The sequence below is a fragment of the Schistocerca nitens genome, chromosome 11, assembly GCF_023898315.1.
Source record: "Schistocerca nitens isolate TAMUIC-IGC-003100 chromosome 11, iqSchNite1.1, whole genome shotgun sequence".
Classification (NCBI taxonomy): domain Eukaryota; kingdom Metazoa; phylum Arthropoda; class Insecta; order Orthoptera; family Acrididae; genus Schistocerca; species Schistocerca nitens.
The window spans coordinates 102475405-102494779 of record NC_064624.1 but is presented as its reverse complement, the minus strand read 5'-3'; the positions used below and the strand labels follow the sequence as shown (position 1 = coordinate 102494779).

Below are 19375 nucleotides of genomic sequence, written 5' to 3'. Positions count from 1 at the left end.
AGATGTGGATGAGAATTGTGAAATGACTGAGGTTGGTAAGTCTGAGACAGGTAGCTTACTGCAAATGAATGTAGGTGAGGTGTGTGAGTTTGATGGAGATGAGACTTGTGTTGTTAATGATGTTATTGATGAGCTGATTTTGGAAGAATATGATGATAATAATGACAATGAGTATCAGTTTTTGTGGAGTTAAGAATAATGAAGTTTCAGAGTTATTTGTCAATACAGGTAAGGTAAGTGACGTATGTGAAGATGTTAGTGAGAGTCATGGATAACCAGTCCAGTCAAAGCAGTTTTTCATTAATGTCATTCAGAGTAATGATTCAAACAGTAGAGGTAAGTTACCTGTAAGCCTAGAGAATAAAGTTGAAATTTTTTTGAAATTTTGTTTGGGACCAGGTTGATAGAAAAATGTGCATTCTGGAATAAGTTAGATGTGGTTAGTCACAATTTGTATCCAAATTGGTGGAATGAACTGAAAGACGAACTAAGTACAAAAAGTAATTTTGACAGTAATATATTTTGTGTTCCTTCTGTAACAACCAAACTAACCAAAACGGCCTTGCTGTGCTGGTACTGCGAACGGCTGAAAGCAAGGGGAAACTACAGCCGTAATTTTTCCTGAGGGCATGCAGCTTTACTGTATCATTAAATGATGGCGTCCTCTTGGGTAAAATATTCCGGAGGTAAAATAGTCCCCCATTTGGATCTCCGGGCGGGGACTACTCAAAAGGATGTCATTATCAGGAGAAAGAAAACTGGAGTTCAACACATCGGAGCGTGGAATGTCAGATCCCTTAATTGGGCAGGTAGGTTAGAAAATTTAAAAAGGGAAATGGATAGGTTAAAGTTACATATAGTGGGAATTAGTGAAGTTCGGTGGCAGGAGGAACAAGAATTTTGGTCAGGGGAATGCAGGGTTATAAATACAAAATCAAATAGGAGTAATGCAGGAGAAGGTTTAATAATAAATAAAAAAATCGTGCGGGTAAGCTACTACAAACAGCATAATAAACGCATTATTGTGGCCAAGATAGACACGAACCCCACGCCTACTACAGTAGTACAAATTTATGCCAACTAGGTCTGGAGATGACGAAGAGATTGATGAAATGTATGATGAGATAAAAGAAATTATTCAGATAGTGAAGAAAGACGAAAATTTAATAGTCATGGGTGACTGGAATTCTGTAGTAGGAAAAAGGAGAGAAGGAAATGTAGTAGGTGAATATGGATTGGGGGTAAGAAATGAAAGAGGAAGCAACCTGGTAGAATTTTGCACAGATCATAACTTAATCATAGCTAACACTTGGTTCAAGAATCATAAAAGAAGGTTGTATACATGGAAGAAGCCTGGAGATACTGACAGGTTTCAGATAGATTATATAATGGTAAGACAGAGATTTAGGAACCAGGTGTTAAATTGTAAGACATTTCCAGGGGCAGATGTGGACTCTGACCACCATCTATTGGTTATGAACTGTAGATTAAAACTGAAGAAACTGCAAAAAGGTGGGAATTTAAGGAGATGGGACCTGGATAAACTGACTAAACCAGGGGTTGTACAGAATTTCAGGGAGAGTGTAAGGGAACAAATGGCAGGAATGGGGGAAAGAAATACAGAAGAAGAAGAAGAATGGGTAGCTTTGAGGGATGAAGTAGTGAAGGCAGCAGAGAATCAAGTAGGTGAAAAGACAAGGGTTAGTAGAAATCCTTGGGTAACAGGAGAAATACTGAATTTAATTGATGAAAGGAGAAAATATAAAAATGCAGTAAATGAAGCAGGTGAAAAGGAATACAATTGTCTCAAAAATGAAATCGACAGGAAGTGCAAAATGGCTAAGCAGGGATGGCTAGAGGACAAATGTAAGGATGTAGAGGCTTATCTCACTAGGGGTAAGATAGATACTGCCTACAGGAAAATTAAAGAGACCTTTGGAGAAAAGAGAACCACTTGTATGAATATCAAGGGCTCAGAAAGAAACCCAGTTCTAAGCAAAGAAGGGAAAGCAAAAAGGTGGAAGGAGTACATAGCGGTCTATAAAAGGGCGATGTACTTGAGGACAATATTATATAAATGGAAGAGGATGTAGATGAAGATGAAATGGGAGACATGATACTGTGTGAAGAGTCTGACAGAGCACTGAAAATATGATATTGCGGAAGAGTTTGAAAGTGCGTATAAAGATATGAAGATAGTAACTGTTCTCGAAAGAACAGATATCATTGATGACTGTGCAGCTTCTTTGGAATAAATGATAAATAACTGGGGACAGCTGAAAACGTGTGCCCCGACCGGGACTTGAACCTGGGATCCCCTGCTTACATGGGAGGAGTTTGTCTGTGCAAATGCACAGATGTTGCCCAAACTCTTATGGGAATCATCACCTCAGTGTGCAGAAGTAATGTATGGATGGGCAAATACCTATTAGGTACATTACGTATGTAGATTGTGGACAGTTGAGAATGTGGGTCTCACGGGAAATGTGCAAGGGATAAGTCCCTGCAGTTGTGCTATTCATCTGTGTCCTCGGTGGTTCAGATGGATAGAGCGTCTGCCACGTAAGCAGGAGATTCCAGGTTCGAGTCCTGGTCGGGGCTGTCCCCATCGAGGTATATCAACAACACCTGTTGGCAGCTGAGGGGTTTCAATTATCTATCATGCACTGAAAGACCTAAGTCGAAACAAGGCCTTGGGAGTAGACAATGTTCCATTAGTACTACTGATAGCCTTGGAGAGCCAGCACTGACAAAACTTTACCATCTGGTGAGCAAGATGTACGAGACAGGCGAAATACCCTCAGACTTCAAGAAGAATATAATAATTCAAATTCCAAAGAAAGCAGGTGTTGACAGATGTGAAAATTACCAAACTATCAGTTTAATAAGTGACGGCTGCAAAATACTAACACGAATTCTTTACAGGCGATGGCGGAAGCTGACCTCGGAGAAGATCAATTTGGACTGTGTAGAAACATTGGAACACATGAGGCAATACTGCCCCTACGTATTATGTTAGAAGATAGATCAAGGAAAGGCAAATCTATGTTTCTAGCATTTGTAGACTTAGAGGAAGCTTTCGACAATGTTGACTGGAATACTCTCTTTCGTTCTGAAGGTGGCAGGCTTAAAATACAGAGATCGAAAGGCTATTTTCAATTTGTACAGAAACCAGATGGAGTCGAGGGACGTGAAAGGGAAGCAGTGGTTGGGAAGGGAGTGAGACAGGGTTGTAGCCTTTCCCAGATGTTATTCAATCTGTATATTGAGCAAGCAGTAAAGGAAACAAAAAAAACTTGGAATAGGTATTAAAATCCATGGAGAAGAAATTAAAATTTGAGGTTCGCCAATGACACTGTAATTCTGTCAGAGGCAGCAAAGGACTTGGAAGAGCAGCTGAACAGAATGGACAGTGTATTGAAAGGAGGATATAAGATGAGCATCAACAAAAGCAAAACGAGGATAATGGAATGTAGTCGAATTAAGTCGGGTGACGCTGAGGGAATTAGATTAGGAAATGAGACACTTAAAGTAGTAAAGGAGTTTTGCTGTTTGGGGAGCAAAATAACTGATGATGGTCGAAGTAGAGAGGATATAAAATGTAGACTGGCAATGGCAAGGAAAGCGTTTCTGAAGAAGAGAAATTTGTTAACATTTGAGTACTGATTTAAGTGCCAGGAAGTAGTTTCTGACAGTATTTGTATGGAGTGTAGCCATGTATGCAAGTGAAACATGGACGATAAATAGTTTGGACAAGAAGCAGCTTTCGAAATGTGGTGCTACAGAAGAATGCTGAAGATTAGATGGGTAGATCACATAACTAATGAGGGGGTATTGAATAGAATTGGGGAGAAGATGAGTTTGTGTCACAACCTGACTAGAAGAAGGGATCGGTTGGTAGGACATGTTCTGAGACATCGAGGGATCACCAATTCAGTATTGGAGGGTAGCGTGGAGGGTAAGAATCGTAGAGGGAGACCAAGAGATGAATACACTAAGCAGATTAAGAAGGATGTAAGTTGCAGTAGTTACTTGGAGATGAAGAAGCTTGCACAGGATAGAGTAGCATGGAGAGCTGCATTAAACCAGTCACCACAACAACAAAAACAATAACATATTGACTGAGTTCAAAATCTATGATAGATTATACAGATGAGTACTGTAATAGATATTTTCTTTAGAATTTGATACATATATGCCATGGGACTAAATGCATAATCTTTTTACAGTTTTGAAATGGGACAATAATCATAAGTTGTGCTGTAAAAATTAGGAACAGTATATCTGTATATCTGTGTGTAACACCTTATTAGTCCATTCTTTTCATTGCTTTTAACTCTGTTTATTAATGTTTCATATGTGAACACTTTTTAATTTCACCTGACATAAATCTCATATAATTGGCTGTAAAATGACTAAGGAGAATATAGCTCATGTGTTTTGAAGGAGGTATTGAACAGCATATTTAGTACACAAAACAATGTCTCAGGATCTGATGTGAATGCTAGACAGGAAGTTACCTATCCGTAGGAGCTTCTGGCGAGAACTCTAGGGAGGAAGCGGATGTCGGTGGGTCCATTCCACATATTGCTGTATAACTGTAAACTGATGGACCAGTCAACTTGCAAGAGATTGTGGGTGCTGGGTAACTTAATAGAGCATCTGTTGACTGGATCTGTCTCTGACTGATATTTGTGAATTGTTAGACAAGTTTCCTGAAGACAAGAGTTATTCAGCATAAATGCATGTAGGGGAACTGACTTTCCAATACATTATGTAACTCTTAAATCAGTGCGTATTTTTTTTATCATTTGTAAATGAATCTTCTAGGCTTTTATGTACATAGGATAGTTTGTATGGACAATTAGCAAATAGTGTGGAAGGCATTTACTAGTGTAGACAACATAACAAGATGTATACATGTCTGCTTTCATACACTGATTTTGGTCCTTTAGCTACTGGACTTTGTGATCATTCAAAGCTAATTATGTCTCTGTTTACCTGTATTTATCCTGGATATTGCAATATTGTATCTGATTAGAACTTGAGCTGTAGACAGATTCGTGCTTAACTCAGTTTTGGGTACCCCTAGTCATCATGACTATGTGTATGTGTACTCAAGGAGAGGATACAACCATTGATTGAGGCTAGACACTTCTTACATTTACTCTTTGGTTATAATTGAACTTCTTGAGATGATTATGAGCTTTATTCATTTTGTTGTGTCAAAACATTTTTTGCTGGTTTGTACCCGGTGTGGTTTGAATTCATGGGTTGATCCCTACATCATAAACTTAGGCCCTAATATTTTTCCATTATTTTGTTCTTTCATGAGTCAATATATTCTTGAATATAAATGATATGTCAAATTGTAACGTGCCGGGACATGTCCTCGTATTAGTGCCTCTTACTAGTTCACGTCACAACCGGATGTACCGGTATTGAAATATTTCCTCGCCAAGCAGATAGTGCGCAGTGTTCTCGACCTACCTTGCTTTGCTTATTCAACATTGTCTTCAAGGTAGCTGCGTCCGTCTCACCTAAATCACACTGAAATTAAGAAGCCAGGATTCTAGATTAAGTTTTCCAAAATAAAAAGTCAAGACCGTATGCACTGTTGAACATTTGCCAACCACAGTGCGATTTATTTGTTATCACTCGCACACACAATATTCTTGTGACCAGGCCTCTTACACTTAATTGTCACATTAGGTAGGTCAAAAACTTCCAGTCTTTAACAAAGTTCACAATTACAATTACCAACTTGCCGCACTTTTGCTCCGAGAGAATCTGACCGAGAACTAACTTAGAACTGCACAAGCTCGGACCTTATATAGACGAGCGCTTGAATATTTGACTATTTCTGTTAATATATTATAGTTTATAATTTCCCAGGGTTAAAATGATCCTTTCTAACTGGTTTTGAAGTTAACTATTGGGTTTTATTATTTTAATAACATGAGTGAGCTGTATCAATTTAAATACGCGGAACTAACTTATGCATCCGCCATGGGAATTCCCGACTTATAACCACGGCACCCCTTTTGAACAAAAATTTTTGCATGTTCAAATTTACTTAATTCTTAATTAATGCACTTACAAAGCTGAGACTGGAGTTATTTTACGTAGAAAAATAAAGGTAGCAAAAGTATCGAAACAGATCTCGGAATTATTTGGTAGTTTGGTCACAATTGGCATTGAAAGTCATACAGGCTACAGATTTTAAGTCTTAATATCTATTTAACTAATAGACTTTAGGTTAATTTAAACCCTTTGCTGGAATTAGTAAAATTTAGGCTTCCTTTTGGATGCAGTCTTATTTCTGAATTTGATCTATTAGCTCACTCGAATTTTACTTAATACGTATTGCACAATATACGTCATTGTCCGTAACTGTTAATAGTATGTATTTCCAATAAAACTGATTAGCTCATTACTTTCAGAATAGACATTAGAATGTAGTGAAATAGTAGATTTTGCTAACGGAATTTTATTTAAACTATTTCTGAATTCTGTACTATGAGGCTGAAGGCCACAGAATCTGTAGTTGGAATCTGAGTAGTGAAAATGAAAAAAAAAAAAATAAAAGTCCATTGCTTAACTAAGTTACTGAAGGAGTGTAAAACCAAAACAGGATAGCAGTGGGCAACCCTGCTTTGTTACAAAATGAAATAGCATCTCAAACATTTGTGTTTTGCACCAGTGCACATGCACAGCGCGCAGTGTTTCTGCTGCAATCCACTAGACAGCGGTAGTAGCGAAGATGGTGACTAGTGAACAGAAAGCATTTTGTGTTTTACAGTTTGCAAAGACCGAATCTGTAGTTACTGTGCAACGTGCGTTCCGGTTGAAGTTCGGTTGTGATCCTCCAAATGATAACAATATTCGTAGATGGCACCATCAATTTGAAAATACCGGTTGCCTTTGTAAAGGGAAGAACACAGGACGACCAAGAGTTAGTAAAGAGACTGTTGGTGTACAACTACGTCCTTACCGTTTACAGTTATTACAGGCTCTAAAGCCGGAAGACCGTGGATTATGTGCCAACTTCGCAAACGGAATGTTGTTTCGTGACGAAGATTTTCTGGATCATGTCTTCAGTGATGAATTGACCTTTCACCTTAGTGGACATGTTAACATTCACAATGTGCGCATCTGGGGCTCAGAAAATCCTCACGAGGTGGTACAAATGCAACGAGATTCCCCTAAGGTGACTGTTTTTCGTGCCGTATCCCGGCGGAAAGTTTATGGGCCTTTCTTTTTGGGTGAACCTACTGTAACTGGCACTTCTTACCTTGATACACTAGAGCTATGGCTCTTCCCTCAGTTGGAAGAAGATGAGCCAGAGAACTTCATTTTCCAGCAAGATGGTGCGCCACCCCACTGGCATAGCGAAGTACGCGATTGGTCAAACTTCACTGTCCTCGAGATAGGCCGCAAGGGGCCCAATGACAGTGCTCGATTTACACGGCCTCCACGTTCACCCGACCTAACGCCATGCGTTTTTTTACTCTGGGGTTTCATCGAGGATCGTGTGTACGTGCCTCCGCTACCAGCAGACCTCCCTGAATTAAGAAACCGCATTGAAGCAGTTGTTGCTACTTGTCAACGTTTGGGAAGAACTCGGCTATAGACTTGATGTGTGCTGTGTGACAAATGGTGCTCACATTGAACATTTATAAGGTTGTTGGTAAAACTGTTTGAGTTGCCCTTTCATATGACATATAATTATAACTGTAAGTTTAATATAATAAATATTATAAAGCGTTAAAACCTCAAAATTCATTTATAAACAACCTGTAGTATGATTTTGCATTAAGTGAAGGCGCATAAGTTAAAATTGTGAATACTGAAAGCAAGCTGCCAATCTTTGCGCCCATTTGAAATCTTATCGAGACCTGTGCAGATTTTTTCAGTAAGTAATTCACTGTAGGTTTGTACGAACTGACTGAATGCAATTGTTCCATTCACTGAGATTGGAGTCATAGAATAGTATGATTTTGCATTAAGTGAAGTGCACAAGTTAAAATTGTGAATACTGAAAGCAAGCTGCCGATCTTTGTACCCATTTGAAATCTTATCGAGACCTGTGCAGATTTTTTCAGTAATTCACTGTTCATAAATGTGTCATTTGTCTGTCAGATTATTAATCCTTTGCACTCCGTAAGGCAGACACAGGGCGGCTCCGCGCGCTCTTATTTAAATCGCCGATGCCCGGGCAGCAGTGCACCGCAGAGATTTGCGCGGATCTCTTTGTGGAAACAATGTGGCCGCTGGCCAACAATTGGTGTATACGTGAAAACAAAATGTGTGCTTTCATTTATATATTTACGTAAGCTTTTACAGTACAAAACTTTCCATTGTGTGGTATTTTTTGAAACACTCTTCAGGGTGGAGAGCTGGGTTTCGTGAGCATGTTTCGCAGTAATACACAGTTTCACGCCTGCCACCTTTCTTTTTTCTGTCTGAGCACACTGCACAGTCCTTATGCTTGTTCCCAGGAAACTTGTTGATAATGTGCAACTTTCCATTCGAGCGTTCCTCGTCATCAGAAGTTGAACGACGTCCTCCTCCTTTCTTCGGCAACTAATCCTCTTATAACACTTTTACGGAATGCTTTGTGAGACGGTATTGTCAAGCTGTTTTTCTCACAGTGGTTCTTGTATAGTAAATAGCTGTTTACAAGTCCTACCTCCAACAGCCAGAAGTATAGTTTTCGCCACCACTTGAGACTTTTCATTAGAAAACCGTAACTGGAAATAAAATGGTCAGATCGATCGACTCCACCCGTCTTTGAAGTATAATCAATAATCACATTTGGTCTCTTTATTTCTTCCCTTTCCTTTCTGTTTCTCCTTTCTACAAGTGACACTGAGTTATTGGCTTTTGTAGAAAGCAGGAGAACTGTTCGTTTATCTTGCCGTGCCAGAACCACCATTTTGTTGCTGCGGAGGCATTTTATTTCGTGCGTCCTTAGACGCAGAGCTCCTTTCTCGATTGCAGCTGGAAGGTTTTTTGCGATCGGCCTGAATCGTTCCTGTGAGATGCGTGTTCTGTTTCAACAGCTCATCAGCTAATGCAACACTTGTATGAAAACGGTCAGTGCACAAATGATACCCTGATTGCCCTATAGTATTTCTGATATTAGCCAGCAGCTGACGAACTATTCTCTCAGAAAAATTCAAGTGTGGACAAATCAATGACTCAGTTGTTACAGCGCCAAAATAGGGTATCAAACTGCAGATATAACCGTTTGATGAATCCGAAATTACATGAAGTCTGAGTCCCCATTTTGTTGGTTTTTGAGGATTCTACATTTTGAATAATACACGACCCTTGAACGATACCGTAGATTCGTCAGCAGCTAAATACTGATACGGTTGATAAATTTTGAGAAACGTGCCAGACAAGTAATTCAGTACATTTGTCACTTTACTCTGATGTGACTGAACCCGACTGTTGACACGTGTAGCACTCGTCAGATTAGAAACATGAAGCGCCCAGAAAATTTGCATAAATTGTCGGCGACCAAAACAGTCTGGAAAGAAGTTGGATGATTGTAATCATTCTCTTGAAAAAAAGTCCTGCAAGTTCTTACACTTTTATAATGCCATTTTCAGTAGCACACCATAGAAGCGTTTCATTTCTTCCGTGGTAACATCTCTCCAGTACCACCGTGCGGAATGTTGTGGAAGTGGTGTCACTTTACTTTTGATGTAGCATACCTATTCGTTTCATCTGCTATTTGTTCAAATAGGTTATGTGTAAAAATTAATTGAAAGAATCCGACGGGCGATGATCGAACAGAACTACTTTCTGTTATAAAACCACACTTTGACTCGTCAAAAGGAAAATCTGTGAAGTCAGTGTCAGTGTCACTCCACATTCACCAGGAATCCTCTGCCGAATCACTAGAAACGTGCACACTGTCACTGTTTTCTTCGTCATTGTTACTCGAATTGTTTTGAAATGAATCACTATCGTAATCAAAATCATTTTCACTCTCGTTTTCACTTAGAGATTGCTCTAAAAGATCTAAAAATCTCTTCCTCAGAAAGGACTGTACGTGAAGAACTAGCCATTTCGAGTGTGTGGACTTGAGCGTAACAATTACAATCTTTGGCTTAACACAGCTGCTACTATTCGACACCGAGTTAACACTAGTTCTCCTAGATGGCAGCACACTGCAGCAATAATGCCTAGTAGACTCAAAATACGTCTGAGAGCTTCGAAAATTCGTGTCGAATGAGGCTCGACACCGGAGCGGAAAACAAATTTCGCGATGTCGAGTGGCACTCGACATTGGAGTGGAAAGGGTTAATACTCGTATACAAGACAAGCAGCGAGGGTCCTAACATAGTTCTATTGGGCTTGCCTGAAATTACTACTACATCTGTCTAGAGCCTAATTATCATTTCTATAAAGTTACCAAAGTCTAGATTATTTACATAATGCAGAAATTTACAACTGTCGGTTATGCGTTACCTGTCTGGGAATGTGTTCGTATGCAACTGTTCCCGGAGCAAGTCCATCAGGGCCACCGAACTGCCTATCTTCAGGCACCTCTGTAGTCGTGGTATTTTCATTTGCAGCTCGATGTTGAATTCCGTCACCACGTTCGTCTGCCCGATTTTGCTCGTCATCTTCGACATCCTGGGTAAAAAATAAAATGCTTTGCTACTGCACTCATCATTCTCGTGCTATTTGTGGGAAACAAAATGGTTCAAATGGCTCTGAGCACTATGGGACTCAACTGCTGAGGTCATTAGTCCCCTAGAACTTAGAACTAGTTAAACCTAACTAACCTAAGGACATCACAAACAACCATGCCCGAGGCAGGATTCGAACCTGCGACCGTAGCGGTCTTGCGGTTCCAGACTGCAGCGCCGTTAACCGCACGGCCACCTCGGCCGGCTTGTGGGAAACAGATCACAGAACAGAGGTATTAATGTTGAAATTAGTCACTGAGAAATAGATGGAAATGAATTTAATAAAATATATAATATACACTGATGAGGTAAGACATTATGCCCACCTCCATAAAAAAGTGTCCGTCCACCTCTGGAATGCATGTACAGCTGCCATTCTGCACAACACACAAATGTGGCACCAAATTAATGCGCACACTCCTGTAAATTACAGAGCAGAGCTGCAGACTGACAGCATCCCAGATGTGTTCTCTCGGTTTCAGATCATCACCTCTACATCTATACTCTGCAAACCACTATGAGGTGGGTGGCAGAGGGTATGTCCCATTGCACCAGTTATTTGGGTTTCTTCCTGTTCCATTCACGTACGGAGTGCATGAAGAGTGATTGTTTGAATGCCTCTGTGCATGCAGCAATTATTCCAATTTTATCCTCACGATCCCTATGTGAGAGATACGTAGGGGGTTGTTGTATATTCCTGTACTCATCATTTAAAGCCGGTTCTCGGAACTTTGTTAACGGACTTTCCTGGGATAGTTTACGTCTATCTCCAAGAGTCTCCCAGTTCAGTTCCTTCAGTAGCTCTGCGACACTCTGCCGTGGATCAATCAAACCTGCTGACTAATCGTGCTGCCCTTCTTTGTATACAATTAATATCCCTTGTTAATCTTATCTGGTAAAGGGTCCCACACACTTCAGCATTCTAGAACCGGCCACATGAGTGATTTGTAAGCAATCTCCTTTGTAGACTGATTGCACTTCCCCAGTATTCTACCATACAAAGTGTTACATCTAGGTATTTGTGTGAGTTGGCCAATTCCACAGTTACTCATTGATATTATAGTCATAGGATACTCCATTTTTTTCATTTTGTGAAGTGCACTATTTATGAACACTTAAAAGCAAGTTACCAATCTCTGCACCACACTGAAATCTCATCGAGATGTGACTGAATATTAATGCAACTTCTTTCAGCCAGTAGTTCATTATAGATAACTGCATCATCTGCAAAAAGCCTGATTTTACTATTAATATTGACTGCATTCCCAGGGGCACACCCGAAGTTACTTCTACATCTGACAATGCTTCTCCATCCAAAATAACGTGTGTCCTCCCTACCAGAAAGTCCTCCATGCAGTCACAAATTTCACTCCATACCCCATATGGCCAAACTTTTGACAATAAGTGTAGATGAGATAGTGAGTCAAAAGCTTTTTGGAAATCAGGAAATACTGCATCTACCTGGTTGCCTCGATCCACAGCTTTCAGTATGTCACGTGAGAAAAGTGCAAGTTGGGTTTCACTTGAACAATGTTTCCAAAATCCAGGCTGGTTGGCAATAAGGACTGTTCAAGATACCCCATTATGTCTGAGCTCAGTATACATTCTACAGTTCTACAACAAATCGATGTCAAGGATGTTGTTGTTGTTGTGGTCTTCAGTCCTGAGACTGGTTTGATGCAGCTCTCCATGCTAATCTATCCCGTGCAAGCTCCTTCATCTCCCAGTACCTATTGCAACCTACGTCCTTCTGAATCTGCTTAGTGTATTCATCTCTTGGTCTCCCTCTACAATTTTTACCCTCCATGCTGCGCTCCAATACTAAATTGGTGATCCCTTGATGTCTCAGAACATGTCCTACCAACCGATCCCTTCTTCTAGTCAAGTTGTGCCACAAACTCCTCTTCTTCCCAATTCTATTCAATACCTCCTCATGAGTTATATGATCTACCCATCTAATCTTCAGCATTCTTCCGTAGCACCGCATTTCGAAAGCTTCTATTCTCTTCTTGTCCAAATTGTTAATCGACCACGTTTCACTTCCATACATGGCTACACTCCATACAAATACTTTCAGAAAGGACTTCCTCACACTTAAATCTATACTCGATGTTAACAAATTTCTCTTCTTCAGAAACGCTTTCCTTGCCATTGCCAGTCTACATTTTATATCCTCTCTACTTCGACCATCATCAGTTATTTTGCTCCACAAATAGCGAAACTCCTTTACTACTTTAAGTGTCTCATATCCTAATCTAATTCCCTCAGCATCACCCGACTTAATTCGACTACATTCCATTATCCTCGTTTTGCTTTTGTTGATGTTCATCTTATATCCTCCTTTCAAGACACTGTCCATTCCGTTCAACTGCTCTTCCAAGTCCTTTGCTGTCTCTGACAGAATTACAATGTCATCGGTGAACCTCAAAGTTTTTATTTCTTCTCCATGGATTTTAATTCCTACTCCAAAATTTTCTTTAGTTTCCTTTATTGCTTGCTCAATATACAGATTGAATAAAATCGGGGAGAGGCTACAACCCTGTCTCACTCCGTTCCCAACCACTGCTTCCCTTTCCTGCTCCTCCACTCTTATAACTGCCGTCTGATTTCTGTACAAACTGTAAATAGCCTTCCACTCCCTGTATTTTCCGCCTGCCACCTTCTGAATTTTTAAGAGAGTATTCCAATCAACATTGTCAAAAGCTCTCTCTCAAGTCCACAAACACTAGAAACGTAGGTTTGCGTTTCCTTAATCCACCTTCTAACAAGGGAACCTCCCCATCGCACCCCCCTCAGATTTAGTTATAAGTTGGCACAGGGATAGGCCTTGAAAAACTGAACACAGATAAATCGAGAAAACAGGAAGAAGTTGTGTGGAACTATGAAAAAAATAAGCAAAATATACAAACTGAGTAGTCCATGCGCAAGGTAGGCAACATCAAGGAGAGTGTTGGCTTACGAGCGCCGTGGTTAGCGTGAGCAGCTGTGAAACGACAGGTCCTTGGTTCAAATCTTCTCTCGGGTGAAAATTTTAATTTTTTATTTTCAGATAATTATCAAAGTTCAGGCACTCACACATAATCAACTTCGCTCTCCAAAATTCCAGGACATGTTCAGATTTGCTTGGATATATACAGAATTTGACGGTCTACGCACGGAAACATTTGAAAACGTAAAAAACATATGTTTTGACAGAGCACAGTGAAAACTGTGCGACTCTGAAACTGTTGCATTCATTTGATGCAGTTTATGTGACAAACTCTTATGTTTTCATCACTTTTTTTGGAGTGATTATCACATCCACAAGAAAACCTAAATCGGGCAAGGTAGAAGAATCTTTTTACCCATTCGCCAAGTGTGCAAGTTAGGTGGGTCGACAACATATTCCTGTCATGTGACGCACATGCCGTCACCAGTGTCGTAAAGAATATATCAGACGTGTTTTCCTGTGGAGGAATCGGTTGACCTATGACCTTGTGAACAAATGTTTTCGGTTCCTATTGGAGAGGCACGTCCTTTCGTCTACTAATCGCACGGTTTTGCGGTGCGGTCGCAAAACACAGACACTAAACTTATTACAGTGAACAGAGACGTCAATGAATGAACGGACAGATCATAACTTTGCGAAAATAAAGAAAGTAAAATTTTCACTCGAGGGAGGACTCGAACCAAGGACCTTTCGTTCCGCAGTTGCTCACTCTAACCACGAGACCATGGCGCTCATCGGCTAACATTCTCCTTTATGTTGCCTACCTTGCACATGGACTACTCAGTTTGTATATTTTGCTTATTTTTTCATAGTTCCACACAACTTCTTCCTGTTTTCTCGATTGATCTGTGTTCAGTTTTTCAAGGCCTATCCATTGAGTCAATTTATAACTAAATCTGAGGGGGGTGCGATGGGGAGGTTCCCTTGTAAGATAATTTGTAGGGTCAGTATTGCCTCACGTGTTCCAATATTTCTACGGAATCCAAACTGATCTTCCCCGAGGTCCGCTTCTACCAGTTTTTCCATTCGTCTGTAAGAATTTGTGTTAGTACTTTGCAGCTGTGACTTATTAAACTGATAGTTCGGTAATTTTCACATCTGTCAATGACTGCTTTCTTTGGGATTGGAATTATTATATTCTTCTTGAAGTCTGAGGGTATTTCACCTGTCTCATACATCTTGCTCAGCAGATGGTAGAGTTTTGTCAGGACTGGCTCTCCCAAGGCTGTCAGTAGTTCTAATGGAATGTTGTGTACACCGGGGGGCCTTGTTTCGACATGTCAAGGATATGGGACAGTATTTTTGTAGATCACGTCTACTATCCCTCTTGTAGACAGCTGTGACCTGTGCCTTTTCCCAAGAACTGGGTACCGTTTTTTGTTCGATGGGTCTACACTTATAGTAAGAAGAGGGGCTAACTCAGTCACTAATTCAGTATAGAATCTGACAGCGATTCTATCTGGGCCTGGAGCTTTGTTCAATTTTGACGATTTCAGCTGTTTCTCAACACCACTGACGCTAATACTTAATCCTCTTCAGATTGTTAAAGAAGCACCTGGCCAGTTGTCGTTTTAGAACTGACTGTGACATCTGGGAGGCTGTTGTTAAGATACTCCAAGACACACAAGCTGATTTCATTAATGCTAGTTTGACAGACTGACTTACCAGGGGAACAAATGCTTACAAACTTATTCTGACTACCTGGAAATGTAACTGCACCTGCATACATACTCTGCAAGCCAGCATATGGTGCACGGTGGAGAGTCCTCTGTATCATTGCCGGTTGTTCCCTTTCCTGTTCCCCGGGGACTGAGTGTGTGTGTGTTGTCCTCATTGTTTCATCACGATCCTCATCATTCATGACAGTGGCTAGACTGGACTGTGAAAAAAATTGGACTGCGAAAAAACTGGGTCTTTGTATGGGTGACGATAACCGAGCAGTTGAGCACCCCACAAACCAAACATCGTTATGATGATGACGACGTAAACTGAGTTAGTGTAGGAAGTGAAATGGCAGTAGTTAGAAAGATAGCTGTGTAAAAGAAGAAGATTCTCCCTTTCCTGTTCACCTGCAAATGAGGCGAGAGAAAAACGATACTCTATAAACTTCTGTATGAGCCCTGACTTCCTTTATTCTGTCTCTGTTTTCATTAAGAGAGATGGATTTTGGTGGCTGTATGATTTTTCTGCAGTCTGTCACAAATGCCCGTTCTCTAAACTTTCTCAACAGTATCTTGTTACAAGAATGTATTCTTCCCTCCAGGAATGTGCACTCGAGTTCACGGAACATTTCCGTTAAAACTTGTGTACTGAGCAAACCTACAGGTAAGTAGAATGAGATTTTCACTCTGCAGCAGAGTGTGCACTGATAAGAAACTTCCTGGCAGATTAAAACTGTGTGGCAGGCCGAGACTTGAACTCGGGACCTTTGCCCCTTGTGGGCAAGTGCTCTACCGACTGAGCTACCCGAGCACGACTCACGCCCCGTCCTCACAGCTTTATTTCTGCCAGTACCTCGTCTCCTACCTTGTGAGGATGGGGCATGAGTCGTGCTTGGGTAGCTCAGTGGTAGAGCACTTGCCCGCGAAAGGCAAAGGTCCCGAGTTCAAGTCTCGGTCCGGCACACAGTTTTAATCTGCCAGGAAGTTTCATATCAGCGCACACTCCGCTGCAGAGTGAAAATCTCATTCTGGAAACATCCCCCAGGCTGTGGCTAAGCCATGTCTCCGCTATATCCTTTCTTTCAGGAGTGCTAGTTCTGCAAGGTTCGCAGGAGAGCTTCTGTAAAGTTTGGAAGGTAGGAGACGACTTCTTCCAATAGACCAAAGTCAACCATTCGCCTTCCCTATAACCAAAATTACTCTCATTCCATTTTGTATTGCTTCGCAGCATTATGCCTAGATATTTAACAGACATGGCTGTGTCAAGCAGCAACCCATTAATAATACAGCTGGACACCACAGTAAAGTTTTTTTAATTCCTCTTCATTAACATCATTTTTTCCCCACATTTAAAACAAGCTGCCATTCATCACATCAAACAGAAATTCTGTCTTAAATTTTCCTCTATGCTACTACAGTCACTCAGAGGTGACACTTTTCTGCACACTACAGCGCCATCAGCAAACGGCAGCAAATAGCTGTTCAACCTGTCTGACAGATCATTTACAGATAAAGAGAAGAAGAACGGTCCTGTCACACTTCCTGGGACACCCACGATGAACCCTCTACTTCTGACGAACGTTCCCTGTCGAGGACAACATACCGGGTTCTATTACTTTGAAAGTCGTCAAACCACTCACGTATCTGAGAAACTATTCTGTACGCTCAGGCCTCCGTTAACAGCTGCAGTGTGGCATCGTATTACGAGCTTTCCTAGGACTACAGAATCCACCTATCACACTTATACCACTGTTCACAGGATGTGCTGTGAGGGAAGGGCAAGTTGAGTTTTACGTGAGTGATGCTTTCTAAATCTGTGTCGATTTGTGGGTATGTCACCCTCAAGGAAATTTACTATATTCAAACTTAGAGAGCAGTCGAGGATTCTGCACCGATGTGTCAGTGCCTTAGTAACTTTATTTCTCTCTTCACTTTTCTGAATAAACCCTTTCTCACAGCAGAATTCTACTCTTACTTTTTGAACCAGCACTAATGGCAGACTGCATGAGCCAACCAAGCTACGTACGTGTGGTAGAACAACGGTGCATTTCAAATATAACAACGGGACATTACGGATTAATTCTTTTCTATTTACTACATACTTATGGTCTTTGTAGCATATTCTCAATGTAGTTTGATCTGTTTTCTGTGCAAACAGTAAAGGAAACCGAGGACAATTTCTAGGGAAATAAAAATTTCTAAGTTCGTCGATGTCATTGTAATTCTGTCACAGACGTGTAAGGACTCTGAAAAGCAACTGAAGGAATACAGTGTCCCAAAAACAATAGTAGTGAAATTTAGTTGAATTAAATCGTGTAACTTCGAGGAATGAGATTAGGAAATGAGACACAAAGCAATAAATGAGTTTTGGTATGTGGGCAGCAGAATAAACAATAATGGTCAAATTAGAGAGGATATACAAGACGCTATCCAAAATTTTCAAGACTGGTGCTGCCATCTGTTGAAAACCTTACATTTGGACTAATGGTCACCACCATCCTCGAAGTAGTTCCCATCTGCAAATACACACCGGTCCCAGCACTTCTGCCACTGGTCAAACGTTTTCTGGAAGTCACGTTCTTTGAGGGTGTTTATCACCGCCAGCGATGCTTCTCGAATCCTCTCTGGAGTGTCGAACCGAGGGCCTTTCGATTCGAGTTTCAGTTTTGGGAATAGCGCAAAGTCGCAAGGGTCAAATCTGGCGAGTACGGTGGGTGGGGTACAACTGCCATGTCATATTTTACCAAAAAGGTCCTGGTGAGCAAAAACGTGTGACAGGGCGCATCGTCGTGATGCAGCAGCCAGTTCCCTCGATGTCGAAGTTTGGGCCACGGCCACCACACGTTTCCACGGAGCCGTTGCAAAACGTTACAGTAGTACACAGAATTCACTGTTTGGTTGGGTGGGACGAATTCTTTGTGCACAATCCCTCGGTATCAAAGAAAACGATGATCGTGCTCTTAACTTTGCTCTTCATCTGTCTCGATTTTTTGGGTCTCGGAGAGCCCGGGCTTTTCCACTGGGTCAACTGTTACTTTGTCTCTGGGTCATAACTGTAAATCCAGCTCTCATCGCCAATGATAACCCGTGACAAGAAGGTCGGACCATCGGATGCACTCTGCCAAAAGTCCGTGCACACTTCAACACGCTGTGCCTTCTGATCGGCAGTCGAGATCCTCGGCACAAATTTTGCGGCGACACGATCCGTGCCCAAGTTGTGAGTCAACTTTCATTAACGAGTCCCATAACCGATACTCACTTCATCTGCAAGGTCTCGAACGGTTAATGTCGATCCGCACGAACCGATTGTTGAAGTTTGGCAACGATGTCTGGCGTTGTACGGCTAACGGGCCATCCAATGTGAGCACCATTTTCAACATCTGTACGGCTGGCCCTGAACCGAGCTTGCCATTCAAACACACGCGTACCGCTCATGCTCTGCCCCAAACACTTGTTGAATCATTTTCCTGAGATTCACACAGAGTTTGATACACATACGCTGTTCTGTTCGCGGATCCACCGTAAAATCGCCACACGCCAAACACAGAGTGTTATGGAAATTACTGTGGACACGCGACACGTCCTCCCAGCTGAATGCCACTTCGCACACTGACTCGTCAGATATGCAGCTCTCGCCACCTGGCGGTGCAAAGATCTACTACTACTTTCCAGATGGCAGCACCAGTCCTGAGTATTTTGGATTCCACCCTGTAAAATATAGGCAGGCTATACCAAGAAAATCATTTCTGTAAAAGGGGAATTTGTTAACATCCAATATAAATTTAAGTGTTAGGAAGTGTAGCCTTGTATGAAGTGAAATGTTGATGATAAGCAACTGAGACAGGAAGAGAATAGAATCTTTTGAAAAGTGATGCTACAGAAGAATGCTGAAGATCAGATGGGTAGGTCAAGTAAATACTGAGGAGGTACTGAATAAACTTCGGGAGACGAGAAATTTGTGCTGAAATTTGACTAAAAGAAGGAAGTGGTTGATAGGAAACATTCTGAGGGATCAA

The 19375-nt window shown here is 41.2% G+C and overlaps 1 protein-coding gene across 1 annotated transcript in view; it reads right to left on the bottom strand.

Annotated features, from left to right (window-relative positions):
- LOC126213176 (uncharacterized) overlaps positions 1 to 19375 on the bottom strand; it is a 207369-nt gene that overhangs the window by 9280 nt on the left and 178714 nt on the right. The window contains exon 7 of the mRNA XM_049940804.1: positions 10486 to 10653. Within this exon, the coding sequence (XP_049796761.1) occupies positions 10486 to 10653 (168 nt within the window). The remainder of the gene's footprint in view (positions 1 to 10485; positions 10654 to 19375) is intronic.